Source organism: Lissotriton helveticus, chromosome 7 (genome assembly GCF_964261635.1).
Source record: "Lissotriton helveticus chromosome 7, aLisHel1.1, whole genome shotgun sequence".
Lineage (NCBI taxonomy): Eukaryota > Metazoa > Chordata > Amphibia > Caudata > Salamandridae > Lissotriton > Lissotriton helveticus.
This window is the reverse complement of record NC_136068.1, coordinates 1,354,681,980-1,354,698,007: the sequence shown is the minus strand read 5'-3', so window position 1 is coordinate 1,354,698,007 and position 16,028 is coordinate 1,354,681,980. Positions and strand designations below refer to the sequence as shown.

Genomic DNA, 16,028 nt, shown 5'->3' with positions numbered 1-16,028 from the left:
TTGTCGTACCCCTAGGGCACCATTGTAATTATGTGCTAAGCCGTCTGATCTCATAAAGAGTTCAGAGGTGTTTGTTATTAATAAATAGACTGTTTATTTTCATAACAACCTGTGTGGTGTCCTTTCATCTGGTATTCAAGGGGTTATATGTGGTAAAACAGCTGGCTTCACATGCCAAAAGAGTTTAGCCTAAGACTGCTTTGTCCATGCTACCATTAGGATAGCTGGTCTATAAGGTTGACTTAACAACCAATCACCATAAGGGTTGTTTGGACTGATACAAGGTGATCACTAGAACTAGTGAGCATCATATATCAGGCCAACTTCTCACACAGGCCAGTTACACTTCTTGTTTACAATTCTAGTGTCACCGATGTTTTCTTCCTCAGTCATCTTAAAGAAAGGGGTGAGTGTGACTTTTGTGAAGCAGTCTGCTTCTGCATATAGATAGACTTGTGGTACTATTTATTAAACTGAAAAATATAAATAGCGTAGATACCGCTCAAGACATTTATAGTTCTGTTAGCAGGACCATTGTGTGAGTGTTCAACACTTTCTGTCCCCGCCTCTATTTTGCAGCAGTAAAGGGGCATGCCCACTACTTCAGCATTTTTCTGAGGAGTGACTGTGAGAAGTTGGCCTGGTATATGGTACTCACTAGTTCTAGTGATTACCTTGCACCAGTCCAAACAACCCTTATGGTGATGGTTGTAAGTCAACCTTATAGAGCAGCTATCCTAGTGGTAGCGTGGACAGAACAGTCTTAGGCTAAAAGACTCTTGAGGGAGTGTAAAGCCAGCTGTTTTACCATATGTAACCCCTTGAATATCAAATGAAAGGACACCACACAGGATATATATAAAATATATATGTATTTATTCACTAACACACTCCTCTGAACTCTTTATGAGGTCAGAGGCAAAAGCACATAACAAGTTACACTTAGAAATACTTTAAATAGCACAATTTACAGTTTGGCCCTAGGGGCGTGTAAAACCATATACTAAGTAAGTGGTATAAGAACCACGACTTGGGAAAGGAGAAGGCCTAGGGCCTAGAGAATCGCTGGGGCTACACTATCTGACCCTTAGGTTAGGAGTAGGAGGCCCACAGGCGGCGCGTGCAGTGTCTTTACACACACGCGGGAGTCAATGTTAAGTCAATGGGAACTTAGAAGGTAAGTAAATGAAGATTTAGGACACTTCCGGTCTAGCTAGGAGGAAACAACTAGTAAATCTGGACACTAGGATAGTCAATCCCTACTGGAGCACCGAAGTACTCGCGTTAACTCACCCACGGGCTGCGGGTGCATAAGTGTCAAAGTGTGTCGGGTTTCGTCGTTGTTCTCAATGGAGCCTTGAAGAAAGGTGCTGCAGGCGACCAGGAGGAAGATGTCCGGGTGGATCCAAGGGTGGATCTCGGATGAAGAGGACCTGAAAGCAGAGGGGACAGAGTCTAGGTCACTAGCCAGTGACCGGGTGGAACCAGGGAGGAACCAGACGTCGTCGAGGAGCAATCAGGTGCGGACGTGAAGCTTGTCGTTGCAGCCACGCGGACCAGGAGGCCTCGAGGACGACCAGGTGCTGGAGAGGAGCTGTCCCACGAAGGTTCTCGCAGATGGAGGGGTCGACTTCAAGATGGGAGCCAACAAGCCTAAGCAAAGGCAACCCCCGCAGGATACACAAGGAGCTTTTGGTGCAGACCAGGAGGGTCTGAGGTACTTCACCTTTTCAGGGAAGCAAGTGCCAGTCTGGAGCAACCAGACCAGCGAAGGATTTTCTCAAGGATCGTCGTCAGAGGGATACTAGCCAACGGGCCAGCAACCGGACAACGCGTCGAGCAGAACACAAGCAGAAGGGCCCCACGCAGATCTCGTGGAGTGTGGAGGGCTTGTCTTCGGTGCAAGTGGAGCTCGGTGTCGGGGTGTCTCAGTCCCCAGTGCACAGCTTCGAGGATGCCTCAGGAGCTGCGCTGTTAGGAAGTTGAAGACTTTCCAAGTGGCCTGGTTCTACGGATTCCGACGCCTTCCACGGAGCTCAGCTGTGCTGGAGTCATGCAGTGGGGTCAGAAGAGTCCTGGAGTCGAGGTCTTGTCAAGCTCTGCGCTCGAGTTCCGGCGGGAATGGGGGCAAAGCAAGCCGTCGAGTTGCTGGATGGTGCCTGGTTGCCCAGGGTGGTCACTCCTTGGCCACAAGGGAGATTCTTCAGTCTTCAGCTTAGGTGAATTTTGAAGGATCCAGAGTTTCGTTTCAAGTCGATTCCAGGATTAATCTAAAGTCCTGGGGTTCAGCTCCTACCTTTATACAACTAAAAGGAGCTGGATTACTTTCTAGGTCCCTCCTATGGGTGGGACCAGGAAGGGGGGTGGTTACACCCCCTTTCCTTTGTCCAGTCTCGCGCCAGAGCTGGGGCTGGAGTGCCCCAGCACCGGTTTGAACTGGACTATGCATGGAGCACCTATTGTGCCCCAGGCAGTGTCTCATTCTATTCAGCCCTCCCTGTCCCAATACACAAAGTCCTGTCTGGGGTGGTGCTCGAACCTCTCCAGGCAGGAAACCTATTGTCCAGGCCTCCCTCGCTGGAAGGACTCCCAGCAGCAGGAGGTCAGACTTGTGTCTGTGGCAGCAGCATCCATTTTGTGACGCTGGGGCTCTGGTTAACTTTAATCGGGATAGTCAGCAACAACATGTCTTCTCCCTCTCGAAGGGTGGAATGCTACCCCCGTCGCCAGAATTGGCTAGGGGGTATTATTCCAAAGCGTATGACACCTTACACGACATGTTTAGATAAAGCCAAACCAAAGTTAGCATTTAACCGCGAGGTTCATAATGCACTTAAGAGTATATGGTATGGCAATATCATAGAACATCTATAAGGACATGGTTCCGAAAGCTGCAGATAGGCTCAGCTCATGCTAGAGCACCATCTCACACATAACCAAGCACTCTGCCTCCAGGATTGTTAAGGCCTGCCATAGGAGTGACTTATAGGTTATTATGTGTCTATATATAAGGTAGGTATAGGGATACTATACCTAAGCAAGGGGTGATTACACGACCTTGCCCCTGCTGAGTGATTAGCCAGTTTTGTCAATTTAGGTGGCCAGCCAGGGGTGGCATAATATATGCTGCAGCCCCTGGTAGGCCTTGGATGCACCTATGCCCTGGGTACCTATAGTACACTATACAGGGGCTCATAAGGTGACCCAATATCCAATTAGAGATGTAACTACAGTACATTGAGTCCATTTTACAGTGAGAGCAGATAGCCTGGGGCCCTGAATAGCAGGATCCCAGGCCAACTAAGTCGAAAACCAGCTAAACACAAGGCAAAAAGTCTGGGGTAACCATAGTCAGGTATCCACCTTCCTACAGTGACAATAAAGAATATTTGTCCAGCACCTAAATAGACTTCGGTGTAAATGTATACAAAGCATGACCTCTTGAAATCAGTGAAACCATTGGGCGTCTTTTATAGATAATGTTTCCGCTTTTTTTTAGCATAGCTGATTGATATTATTTTCCATTCTCTTCTCCATTGAGCAGAACAAGTATGAGATCCTTTTAGAGATGAGGAATCTAAGAGAAGCAATACCCATTAGAAGTAAAAGTAACTTAAGTTTGGTAATATCTTCACCTTTCTCCCATGCGCACCGATTATCATGCACAAATATGTCCTACAGTGCTCTTGTGCTTCATTCTCCATACTCTGTATTCATGTAAGTCCTGTTACATTTTCGATATCAGATACTGTAAGATGATATTGAAGCATCAGATAACTTTAGGAACCCACCACTGCGTGTGATGTATACAAAAGATAGAATATTGGTCTCTTTTTCAGATCTGCTTTACTCGATGAGAAACGAAGGCTGGAGGCCCGTATTGCCCAAATGGAGGAAGAGCTTGAGGAAGAGCAGAGCAATATGGAGCTATTAAATGACCGATTCCGCAAGACCACTTTGCAGGTGAAGTTTAATCAAATTGCACTCCTATTTCAGAACAACATTCTCAGTTTGTAAGGGCTTAAGGCCTCACAAGTTATATGAAACACTATATAAACAAGTAATACAATATATGTAGAATACTAATCCACAGTAAACATCCTTACATCATGCTTAACTCTTAAGTGATTATGAAGATGTCAGCAGAAAATATTAGGAATGAATGAAATTAGATTTCTTGAGCGTGCTAAACCCAAGGTTATCTAGGTGTTGAGACAGGAACATATTTATGGAAGCGTGGCCTAGGGAGGCTAAACAAAGCAGAAACTAAAGATGATGAAGAGACAAATGGAAAAACAGCCGCTAATAATAAGTGCTAACACAAATAGCTGTGGATGCAAATAGAAAGCTCTGAACTGGCCATCACAAAGGGGACCAATTTAGCCATAGTAACTAACGAGTTTAAATCTGTGAAAATCTTAAAAATGAAACCATGTTTGTTGTAGGACTTAGTGCCAAGCGAAACACCGCAGTTTACAAGGTTCAGTTACGAGGTGTAGGAAAGTGACCCTTTTTGCATAGTTACCCCCTAACTTTTTGCCAGATACCTGATGTCAACTTGAGTGTATGCTGGGACCCTGCTAACCAGGCTCCAGCATCTGTTTTCTTCCCCAACATTGTACCTTTGTTTCCACACTTGGCATACCTCTGGGCCAAATGTAAGTCCCATCAAAATAAACAAGCATTTGCAATGCAACAGGTCTCGCATTTGCAAGAGTTTGAGCTATTGGCATTGTAAATGACAATGCCTTTTATTTATGTGTTTTGAAAAGCTGCATGCAGTGTGTAAACACGCACTTTGTACTTCTAGTCCTTTCTTAAGAGAAGCAAGGCTGGCAGTAAAAGAAGCGCTGTCATTGCCAGCCTTGCATCTCGTAAGCAAGGACTATAAGTACAAAGTATGGCCTCGCAGGTTTTCAAAACACACAAATAAAATGCATTGTCATTTGCAAAGCCAATATCTCAAACTCTCGCAAATGTGAGAGCTGTTGCATTGCAAATGCTTGTTATATATAAGAAAGAGGAGACAAAGTCCCCACGCCCAGCATTGGCAGCCGTCCTATATTGGCCAGCCTTTCAATGGGCTGCGGATATACAGACTGAAAATACACGAGAAAAAACTTCTTCCTCCAATCGGATTTGAGTAATTTATAAAATGTGGGTCCATAAACTCAGGTTTTCTGACCATCTGCGGACGAATGATCCAGGTATCTAACTTGATTGAAAGGTCAAATGAATTTCAAGCCCTCCCAAGGCACTTTTCCAGTTTAACAAACATTGAAAACTGAAACCCCTCATTAAAAAAAATCAATTCTAGAATCCTAGAAGCCACAGAAGGAAATTTCCATTTCGGACCTTCTCTCTTACCAGTGTCACAAAAACTTTTGATGTGATCACGGGACCTCAAACACCTTCCAGATAGTTTTAGCGCTCCCAGCACCAGAAAGAGAAAGTGCATTAGGATCTATACAGATGCCTCCATTCATCCACCAAACCTTCAACAGGAAGGGCATCCAAACATCAAGGAACACAAAGGAACTGCGGCCTGTGCCTGTCTCAAAAATGCATTAAACTAAGTATATCTGAAAGAGACACGTTAGTGATAGATTCCTTACCTTAGAATATGCCCAGGCGTCAGACTGGATCTGGCAAATTTTGCGTAGCAATACCCCTGCGCGCCAGCAGGCGTCGTCCGCGTCCGTCGTCGGCGCCGGAATGACGTCGCCGGAGTACTTAGACGCCGCCCTCGCGCGCTGACGTCAGTTCTTCTTTTTTTCCGCGACAGCTAGTGCAGATCCAGTGAAGCTCTACCCCTTAGTCATTTTTTGACTAAACTTTTTGATCTTTTTGATCATCTCTCTCTCTCTCGAGTCTTTCGACTCCTACGGTGCCGGTAGGGATGCCCGGGTTCAAACCCTGCTCCAAGTGCAGCCGACTGATAACGGTTACCGACCCCCATCGCCGGTGTCTTCAGTGTCTAGGCCTCGACCACGACGACCGCACCTGCTCCGACTGCCGGGCCCTGACGTCTAAGGCTAGGCGGGAGTGGTCCCGCAAGCGGCTGGAGCTCCGGCAGTCGGCCCCGCGCCGTTCCAGGTCCCGGTCCCACAGGAGGTCGAGGGACCGGTCGCGTGGTCGGAGCCCTTGTAGCTCCAAGAGTTGGCATCGGTCTTCAGGATCCAGGTCCTCAAGTAAGAGGCATGAGAGGTCGGAGAGACGTCATCGTTCTTCCGACCCACCCCGACGCACGTGCGACGCGGCCGGGGGTTCGGGTGACACCACCCATGCGGCTCCGACGGAGTCGCGGATGTCACCACCTGCCCCACACCTTCTGGTCCCTGGGAACGGTGCGACGCCAGAGGAGGTCGAGCGGTACCTCATGGCCATGAGGTCCCTCCCTCCTCCGCCGGGTCCCGTGGTGCCTCCGTGCCCAACGGTCCCAGCTGGAGGGCCTAGCGGGTCGGGTGCTCCGGCTCAGACGCCGTCGGGTGCTCTGGCCCCGGCGCTGCAGGCCCTCGCTGGATCCGGGTCGTCGCCGGTCGACCTCACCGGCGCCGGCCCTGCGGGTGTCGCCCCCGGCGCCACCTATGGGTGCCGTCCCCGATCCTGCCCTAGATTCGGTTCTGGCGCCGCTCTCGACGTCGAATGGAGATTTCTATTTCCACGAACCGGCCCCATTTGTTGAACCTGACCTGCAGTAGATGGGTGACGAGGGTGATTGGGAGGGGTCTGTGGACCCTCTGGCACAGGAGTGCCAGTCTCAACAGGACTGGACATATGAGCTTGGGGAGGCCAGTGGAATTGACACTTTGCCAGGCACTGGATTCGTCTCCCCTCCCACCGTGGCTACGGAGGAGGGGGCTGCCTACAGTGTAGTGTTGACGCGGGCGGCCAGGGCCTTGGGCCTGACGCTCCCCGTCGCGGCCGTGAGGACTAACCTCCTCACTCACTGAGGTCCTTAAACCACAAGCATGCTCCACTGAGCCTCTGCTGCCGTTTAATGAGGCCTTGTGTGACGTTCTTTTGGGCACTTGGTCCAAACCCGCTACAGGTCAGCCTGTGGATAGGCACGTGGCCAGACGCTACCGCCCAGCCCTGGGCGACCCTTGCTTTTTGTCCACCCATCCCACCCCCGAGAGCGGTCAGTCAATACCGCATGCCTCTTGGGCCGCTACACCCACTCCCTGTGGGACACGGTCGCGGACATGCTGCCACAGTGTCCGGAGGAGGCCCGGACTAAACTCGCCCAAGCCCTTGCGGAGGGTCGAGATGCAGCGCGCTATTCCATCCGGTGTGGGCTGGATACCACGGACTCACTGGGCAGCGCGATGGCAACGGCGGTGGCGGTTCGACGCCACGCCTGGTTGAGGTCCGCCAACTTTTTGGCCGATGTCCAGGCCACACTTCTGGACATGCCGTTTGATGGCCGTCGCCTCTTTGGCGACAAGGCAGACCATGCGCTTGAGCGTTTTAAGGACTCCAGGGCTACGGCCAAGTCCTTGGGCCTCTCGGCCCCACGCCAGCAAACGGGTGCCTTTCGCTTCTTTCGTGGCCAAGGAAGGGGCGCTCCCACATGTGCTGCCAGCCACGCACCGCAGACTGCTACACAGCGCGGAATCCGCCGTAGCGGCGGTCGGGGACAACGGCGAGGCCAGTCCACACCTTCCCCTGCTGCACTCGCCTTAAAACCCTCCTAGTCCGTGCTTTCAGGCCCATGTGACGCCAGTGGGGGGCAGGGTTCGCCATAACCTCTTCCACTGGCGCACTGTCATGTCGGACAGGTGGGTGCTGCAAATCGTCCGAAGGGGCTACTCCCTCCCCTTTGAGACGACCCCTCCAGCCATGCCACCGCATTACCACCGCGTGTCGGGGGATCACTTGCAACTTCTGCAAGAGGAAGTTACGGCCCACTTGGCCAAGGGGGCCATCGAGCGCGTTCCTGGGCCAGAAGTAGGGTGTGGTTGTTACTTCCACTACTTTCTGGTACCCAAGCAGGGCAAAGGGGGCCTACGCCCTATCTTGGACCTACGGAACGTCAACGGCTTCCTCCGGAAGGAGAAGTTCAAGATGCTGACTTTGGCTCAGCTCTTAACTTCCCTGGACCCAGGAGACTGGATGATAGCGTTGGACTTGCAGGACGCCTATTTCCACGTCCCTGTCTGGCCGGCCTACCGGCGTTACCTGCGGTTCACAGTAGGCCACGAGCACTTTCAGTTTACCGTGCTCCCCTTCGGCCTTACCATGGCGGTGGTCGCAGCTCATCTGCGCAGGTTAGGGGTTTCAGTCTTCCCCTACCTCGACGACTGGTTGTTGAAGGCGGGCTCGCCCCAGACAGTCGTCAGCCACCTCCAGACTATGTCCGATCTCCTGCACCTGCCGGGGTTCTCCATCAATGTGCCGAAGTCACACCTGTGTCCCTCTCAGAAGCTCCTCTTCATCGGAGTGGTTCTAGACTTGGCGCAGTTTCAGGTTTATCCTCCCAAACAGTGGGTTCGGGATATTCAGGCTCTGATTCCGATCTTTCAGCCTTTATCTCGCGTCTCAGTCAGGTTGACGCTGCGGCTTCTGGGGCTGATGGCCTCCTGCATCCTTCTGGTGCATCATGCCCGGTGGCGGATGCGGGCTCTGCAGTGGGACCTGAAGTTTCAGTGGGCCCAGCATCAGGGCATCTTGTCCGGCCATGTCTTGATCTCAGAGGGCGCTGCAAGACAGTTGCAGTGGTGGCTCACGGACCGCGATTGGGTCAGCGGCAGGTCCCTCTCCCTTCCCCAACCGGAGCACGTAGTTGTGACGGACGCGTCCCTCCAGGGCTGGGGGGGCCACATGGGAGAGGCGGAGATCAGAGGCCTCTGGTCTCCGGCGGAGTCCCGGCTCCATATCAATCTTTTGGAGCTGCGGGCGATTCATCTAGCACTGAAGGCATTCTTCCCCTCTGTCCGGGGGAGTGTAGTGCAGGTGTTCACGGACAACACCACCGCCATGAGGTACTGCAACAAACGGGGCGGGGTGGGGTCGTGGACCCTTTGCCAGGAGGCTCTGCGCCTCTGGCAGTGGCTGGAACATCAGGGCGTGACCCTGGTGGTTCAACACCTGGCAGGTTCTCTGAACACCAGGGCGGACGAACTCAGCCGTCGGTGCATGATGGATCACGAATGGCGTCTGAACTCGGCAGTGGGGAGAGCCTTGGTTAGATCTATTCGCCACAGAAGAGAACGCACAATGTCATCAGTTCTGCGCATTGGAATTTCCAAGGCGGCACTCGCTCGGAGACGCTTTTCGTCGCGAGTGGAGTTGCGGTCTGTTGTATGCCTTTCCGCCTATACCACTTCTGCCTAGAGTGCTGAAGAAGATCAAACGCGACTGGGCCCAAGTCATCCTTGTGGCTCCGGACTGGGCACGAAGGTACTGGTATCCAAAGCTACTCAGTATGTCAGTCGATTCCCCCGGTTCGTCTGCCTCTTCAGGAGGACCTTCTGTCGCAGCAGCAGGGGACTGTCCTCCACCCGAACCTGTCCAGTCTCCACCTCCATGCTTGGAGATTGAGCGGCGACAGTTGAGGCCATTTGACTTGCCTCCTGAAGGCTGTAATGTCATTCTGGCAGCCAGGCGTCCCTCCACAAAATCAGTATACGCCTGCAGGTGGAATAAATTTGTGGCATGGTGCACAGCAAAGACTGTGGATCCACTTTCTGTCCCTCTTTCTGAGGTTCTTCTCTTCCTTCTTTCTCTTGCCCAGCAGGGCTCTGCTCTGGGCACTATCAAGGGCTACCTTTCTGCCCTTTCACCCTTTCTAAGGATGCCTGATCAACCTTCTTTGTTCAAGTCCCCTATTGTAACTCGTTTTCTGAAGGGCATCACACACATGTTCCCTCCTGTTCCGTTTGTGATGCCTCAGTGGGACTTGAACCTTGTTCTTACCTTTCTGATGTGTGCTCCCTTTGAGCCACTTCACAACTGTCCTCTCCGCCTTCTTACTCTGAAGACTGCTTTCCTGGTTGCCATCACCTCTGCCAGGAGAGTGAGTGAGCTCCAGGCTCTTTCGTCTAAACCCCCTTTCCTTTCTGTCCATCCGGACAAGGTTGTGGTGCGGACTAGACCATCTTTCCTGCCCAAGGTTGTCACGGCCTTCCATATCGGGCAGTCTATCACCTTGCCCACCTTCTTTCCTCCACCGCATCCCTCTAAAGAGGAAAAGCGGCTCCACCGTCTGGACCCAAAACGTGCGATTTCGTTCTATCTGGATCGCACACGCCAGTTCCGGGTGGATGACCAACTCTTTGTTGGTTACGTGGGCGCTAAGAAGGGACGGGCGGTGCACAAGAGGACCATCTCTCGGTGGGTCGTCTTGTGTATCAAGGCCATGTTACTCCTTGGCGAGGAAGGAGCCTCCTGTTGGGCTGCGAGCCCATTCCACTAGTGCCACGGCGGCTAGCACTGCCCTGAGCCGGGGAGTCCCCTTGCAGGACATCTGTCAGGGAGCTACGTGGGCATCCCTGCACACGTTTGCGAGACACTACTGCCTGAACTGCCAAGTCCGGAGGGATGGCTTCTTTTGCCGTTCTGTCCTCCAGGACTTTCTGGTGTGATTATTGGTTCGCAGACCCACCACCGGGGTTGGTATTGCTGGGGTATCTATTCTAAGGTAAGTGTAGGAAGGTAGATCCCTGACTATGGTTGCCCCCAACTTTTTGCCTGGTGTTTTGCTGGTTTTCTGACTTAGTTGACCTGGGGCCCTGCTAATCAGGACCCCAGGCCTACTGCTCTCTCTGTAAAATGGATTCCATGTACCTTAGGTACATATCTAAATTGGATACTGAGTCACCTTATCAGTCCCTGTACAGTGTACCTTAGGTACCCAGGGCATAGGTGTACCCAGGGCCTTCCAGGGGCTGCAGCATGTATTATGCCACCCCTGGCTGGCCATCCAAATCTGACACAACTGGCTGCTTGACAGCTGGGGCAAGGTGGTGTAATCACCCTTTGCTTTAGATATAGTATACCTATATCTAACCCTAAAATGGACACACAGATCTCCTATCAGTCACTCCTATGGCAGGCCTTAACAATCCTGAAGGCAGAGTGCTTGGAATCGTGTGAGATGGTGCTCTGGCATGAGCTGAGCCTGTCTACGGCTTTCGGGATCCATCCCTTAGCCGTTTCCATGATATCGCATACCATATACTCTTAAGTGCATTATAATCCTCGCGGTTATATGCCAACTCTGGTATCGCTTTATCAAAACATGTCGAGTAAGGTGTCATACGAATTGGAATACTAACCCCTCGCCAATTCTAGCGACGGGGTTAGCATTCCACCCTTCTAGAGGGACACGACATGTATGTAACCCCTAACCCCGGTTAAAGTCAGACAGAGCCTTAGCATCCACAAAATGGATGCTGCCACCGAGACACAAGTCTACCCTCCTGCTGCTGGGAGTCCTCCCAGAGCAGGAGATAAGGACAAAGGGTTTCCTGCCAGGGGCGGTGCCAGCACCGTCCCAGACAGGATTTTGTGTATTGTAGGTAGGCAGGGCTTCAGAGGAAGGTGACTGCACGTGGCACCCCGGTGCTCACTGTGCATAGGCTGGCTTGAACCAGTTCCAGGGACACTCCAGACCCTGTGCTGGGGAAAAGCCCGCCAAGGAAGTGGGTGTAACCACCCCCCTCCTGGTCCCACCCCTAGGGCAGGACTTAGTCGCGTGCCAGCCCCCTTTTCCCAGATAAAGGTAGGAGCAGGCCCCCTTCCAAATCAGATCATCTTTGAATCCTGAAACTACTTTCTACGAAAGGAACTCAAGACTTCTTCCTAAGATTTCTCCCTTGTGGCTAAGGAGTAGTCACCCTGCATCCGCAGGCACCATCGCAAGAACACTGCGGTCTGCTGCAAGTCCTTCCTCCGGAATCCGACTGCCCAGCTCGACGAGAACCGGCTTCCCTGGCACCTCTGACCTCTACCCACCTCTACAGCCCAGCTGAGAACCGTGGGTGCGACGAGACCTCGAGGGACCGGCCATCTGCAAGACTGCACGACTTCTGCACAGCAAGCCCGCCGAGTAATTTCCTGGTGAGTGCTTTGGGGTCCGAGAAGCCTCGACCCTGAGCAGCTCCAGCACCGAAGTGCAGCCTCCCAGCATCTCCACGATCTGCGTGGGGCCCTTCTGCTTTTTGCTGCTCACCGCGTTGTTTGGCTACTAGCCCGCTGGCTTGTGGCCTTCTGAACGACGCCCGAAGACATCACTGCTGCTGGTCTGGTTGCTCCAGACTGGCCCTTGCTCCCTTCCCGAAGAGGAGCACCCAGGACCCTCCTGGTCCACTCAAGACGCCATTTTGAGTCCACCGCGTGGGCTTGAATTAGCCAAGGCTTGTTGTCCAATCCTGGGTAACTTCGACGCCGACAGCTTCATCCATCGTGGGACAGCTCGCCTCTCCATCCTGGTCGCCGACAACGCCTCCTGGTCCGTGAGATCTGCAGAGCCAGCGTCGCCCACTCACCTAGTCGAGGTGACTGCCATCCGGTGCCCTCCTGGTGCCCACTGACTACTGGCTAGTAGTCACGAACTTGGTCCCCTCTGCTTTCAGGTGTCATCCATCTTCCAGATCCAGGCTTGGATCAACTCGAACTATCTTCATCTTTCTTCCAGGCTCCTGGTCCGGCAACGAGGATTCCCAACGTCTTTTGAGACCTATGCAGCTGCAGCCCCTGGGCTAGGTAACTTCGGCATTTCGGTGCCCCAGCATAGCCTCACTATCCAAGGGTCAGGATCCACTGTCGTTTTCTTCCTACCAGGTCGGGTTCGCCCGTAAACACTAACTTTAACTTTGCTAGCTTCCATAGACTTTGTCCCGCATCCCGCGTGAGAGTGCACACTCTGCACCCGAGTCCCCTAGGTCTCCTAGAAGTAATCTAACGATTCCCTAGTCAAGTCCTAGCGATTCCAAAGCCTATTAGTACTGTACTTACCTGCTAGTAATTTCGCATTCCACTTTTAGAGTATATGGTTTTTCGTGCCCCTCGGGCATTTGTATATACTGTGCTAACTTAAGTATTTTCGTAAGAGTTTTGTTGTGTGCTTAGCACCCTGTCCTCATAAAGAGTACAGGGTTGTTGTGATTCTAATAAATATATTGTTTATTTTCATAACACTTGTGTGGTGTCCTTTCACTGGGTGTTCAAGGGGTAATGTGATGGTAAAACAGCTGGCTTAACACGCCCTCTAGAGTCTTAGCCTTAGACTGCTCGTATCCATGCTACTAGGATAGCTGGTCTATAAGGTTGACTTACAACCAATCATCAATAAGGGTTGTTTGGACTGATATATAGTGATCACTAGAATAGTGAACACTGCACATCAGGCCAACTTCTCACAGTAAGGAATCTAATACTAACCTGTTTCTTTCAGATGAACAAGTTACTAACCTTCGGTAACGATATATTTGTAAGAAACAGTAGTTAGTATTAGATTCCTTACCGCCCCACCCATCCTCCCCGTTCTGCGAACCGATATCTAGGGTTAAGGTCATCTCCTTTCAGGGCCCTAGTTTCAATGGCACCAGTGTTGGTTTTTAACATGGCTCTGCGTTTCTGGCGCGGAAAAGCTGTGTCTAAGAACTGACGTCAGCACGCGGAGGCGGCGTCTAAGTACTCAGACGACGTCATCACAGCGCCGACGACGAACGCGGAGCCGCAGACGACGCCTACCGACGCGAAAGGGTACTGCTACGCAAAAATTTCCGGATCCAGTCTGATGCCTGGGGATATTCTAAGGTAAGGAATCTAATACTAACTACTGTTTCTTACAGATATATCGTTACCGAAGGTAAGTAACTTGTTCTTTACTGCACCAAAGACGTCTATCTAAGCATCCCAAAGAAAGAATCTGCAGCAGCTCCAAAGTCCACATTTCAATACTGGTTTGCTGGTCAGTATTATCTTCCACCAAGCCCCACGCCCAAGCCTCAATTTGTTATACAAGCTCATAAAACAGTGGCAGACACTCCTTAAGGACACCATAAACTAACGGTTGAGGACAGGGGCGAATTACCCTGCCCCAGCTTGCTATATGGAACCAATACAAGGTCAGTTCATATACTGAACTGCACATGATCTAAAATAACATGTCAGGTGACTTGCTTTTTAAATAAAGTATACAGTGGTGTAAGAGGAAACCTAGGAAAAACATGAGGAACGTATCTTGCAGGACAAATCTCCTAGCAAAAAGAACCAGGGGTCTATTAAAAAAAAGCCAGAAGTAAAAACGGTTTTGTTTTCAAAACATTCCCCAGTTCAGCTGTAGACTAGAGACTGATCTATCAAACTGTGGGGGCATTTTGAGAGGGTATGGGTGCAGACATCGTACAGGTAACCATCCACAATAGTTTGTGAATCGTTTTTACTTTCAGAATGGAGAGCAGAAGGGAAGTGGGGGGATGGTGGTTTTACATGAGGGGTTTGAGAGGGGACAGAGGTGAGCATCCAACTGATAGCAAAAGAAAGAAGAGTAAACGTTGTCTAGAGATATTTGAGGATTTAGATCCAAAAGGAAGAGAATGAAGGCGACTTAGATGGGGAAAGAGATATAACATGAGGTTTAGACTGGGCACAAGACCAATGGCAGAAGGTTGAGACAGCAAGACAAAGACAAGTTGGACAGGGAATTCGAAAAATGACAGCGTGCTAAGCTAGTAAACAATAAAAGGAAGTGTCATTAACACAAGTTGATGTGGTTGGTGTGTTAAGTAGGGAAGGTTCTGTTGTTGGCATTTTGTGATTTCTGATATAAACTAAAGGACACAGCATAAGAACAAATTCACTTTCTTCTGCTGCATCTCCGGAGAGGTTTGTAACGTTAGCTCTTTCTGAGTTTTGAAGCTTTTAACGGGACATTCTACATGTAGTCTATTCACTTGCTTTGCATGTGATTACTTTCCATTAGCATAAAAAACAATCCTTCCTCACTGCCTTGGGGTACAGACCTTATCTCTGTAGTGCCATTTCAAGCACTGCTCCCTTGCAAAGATGTAGCTGTAATATAGAATCCAGGATATAGGCTAGAGAAAGCCAGCACAACACAAAGGAGGGACTTCTAGGCCTAGAGAGGCATTTACAGCCTGAAAGCCACAAGTCTTGCTGTTGTGAAGCAAAAGAGGGCCTCACCAACCTATCTACTCTAAGCAGGATTTATTTGGACACATTTACGTTACTATGTCCGCTTTACTCTGTACACTTTTAAGAAGTCCATTTCTATGTACTGCATAAACACACTATCCAGCCATCTGTGCTCCTTTGTTTATTTACCCTTCCCGGTACATTTGAGGTAACAATTCCACATACCTGCCTTATCTTAGCGTGCAGTGCACCAGCTTCTTGTGGCTTATCAGCTTCCAAATGAGAGTGCTGAGCCTCTAACCTAGACTCACCCCTACTTAGCTACATTGTGTGATCCTGGGCAAGTGTTTTATTTTTCTGGTCCTCCATTTCCTAATCTTGCAAGATTAGCAGTGTTCACATAAAGGTTAACCCATTTTAATAAGAGCTACCTAAAACTGCAGTAAGTTGCTAAACAGCAACGGAGCACTGTTTTTAACCCTATCTTTAAAAGTGTTTGCTAGGGTTAGTAGGGACAAAAAGAGCTTTCAGAAACTTGCCTGTTATTGTTGTAAATTAGGTAAAATGTGGGATATTGGAACGCATGCGGGCACGCCTGTTGTCAGTCAGACCAGAGCTATACTCAGGGCCACTGGAATTATGCAGCAAGAGAGGACGAAATTATGTGGTAGGCTTGAGTATATTATGCAGCAAGAAAAGGCAAAGTATGTGACATAATTCGGCACATTTTGTAATAGTATTAGTTTATTAGCTCATCATTTTCAAACTTGGTAACACCCTGTGGGCTTTGGTTGCAACTCATTAGTATGAGGTGAACATCCAAATACAGCAATAATCAACAGAAAGGTGATCAGTCCAGCTTTACAAAGAGGCTTCCACTGCGCGGCAAAACGCAAAGTCACATTTTTGGTAATGTTTTAATC

General features: G+C 50.4%; 1 protein-coding gene across 6 annotated transcripts in view; it reads left to right on the top strand.

The window, feature by feature from the left end:
• Positions 1 to 16,028, top strand: part of MYH10 (myosin heavy chain 10) — a 1,407,286-nt gene that overhangs the window by 1,177,138 nt on the left and 214,120 nt on the right. For all 6 annotated transcript variants that reach the window (XM_078654665.1, XM_078654664.1, XM_078654663.1 and 3 more), the window contains one exon: positions 3,840 to 3,963. In XM_078654665.1, the coding sequence (XP_078510791.1) occupies positions 3,840 to 3,963 (124 nt within the window). The remainder of the gene's footprint in view (positions 1 to 3,839; positions 3,964 to 16,028) is intronic.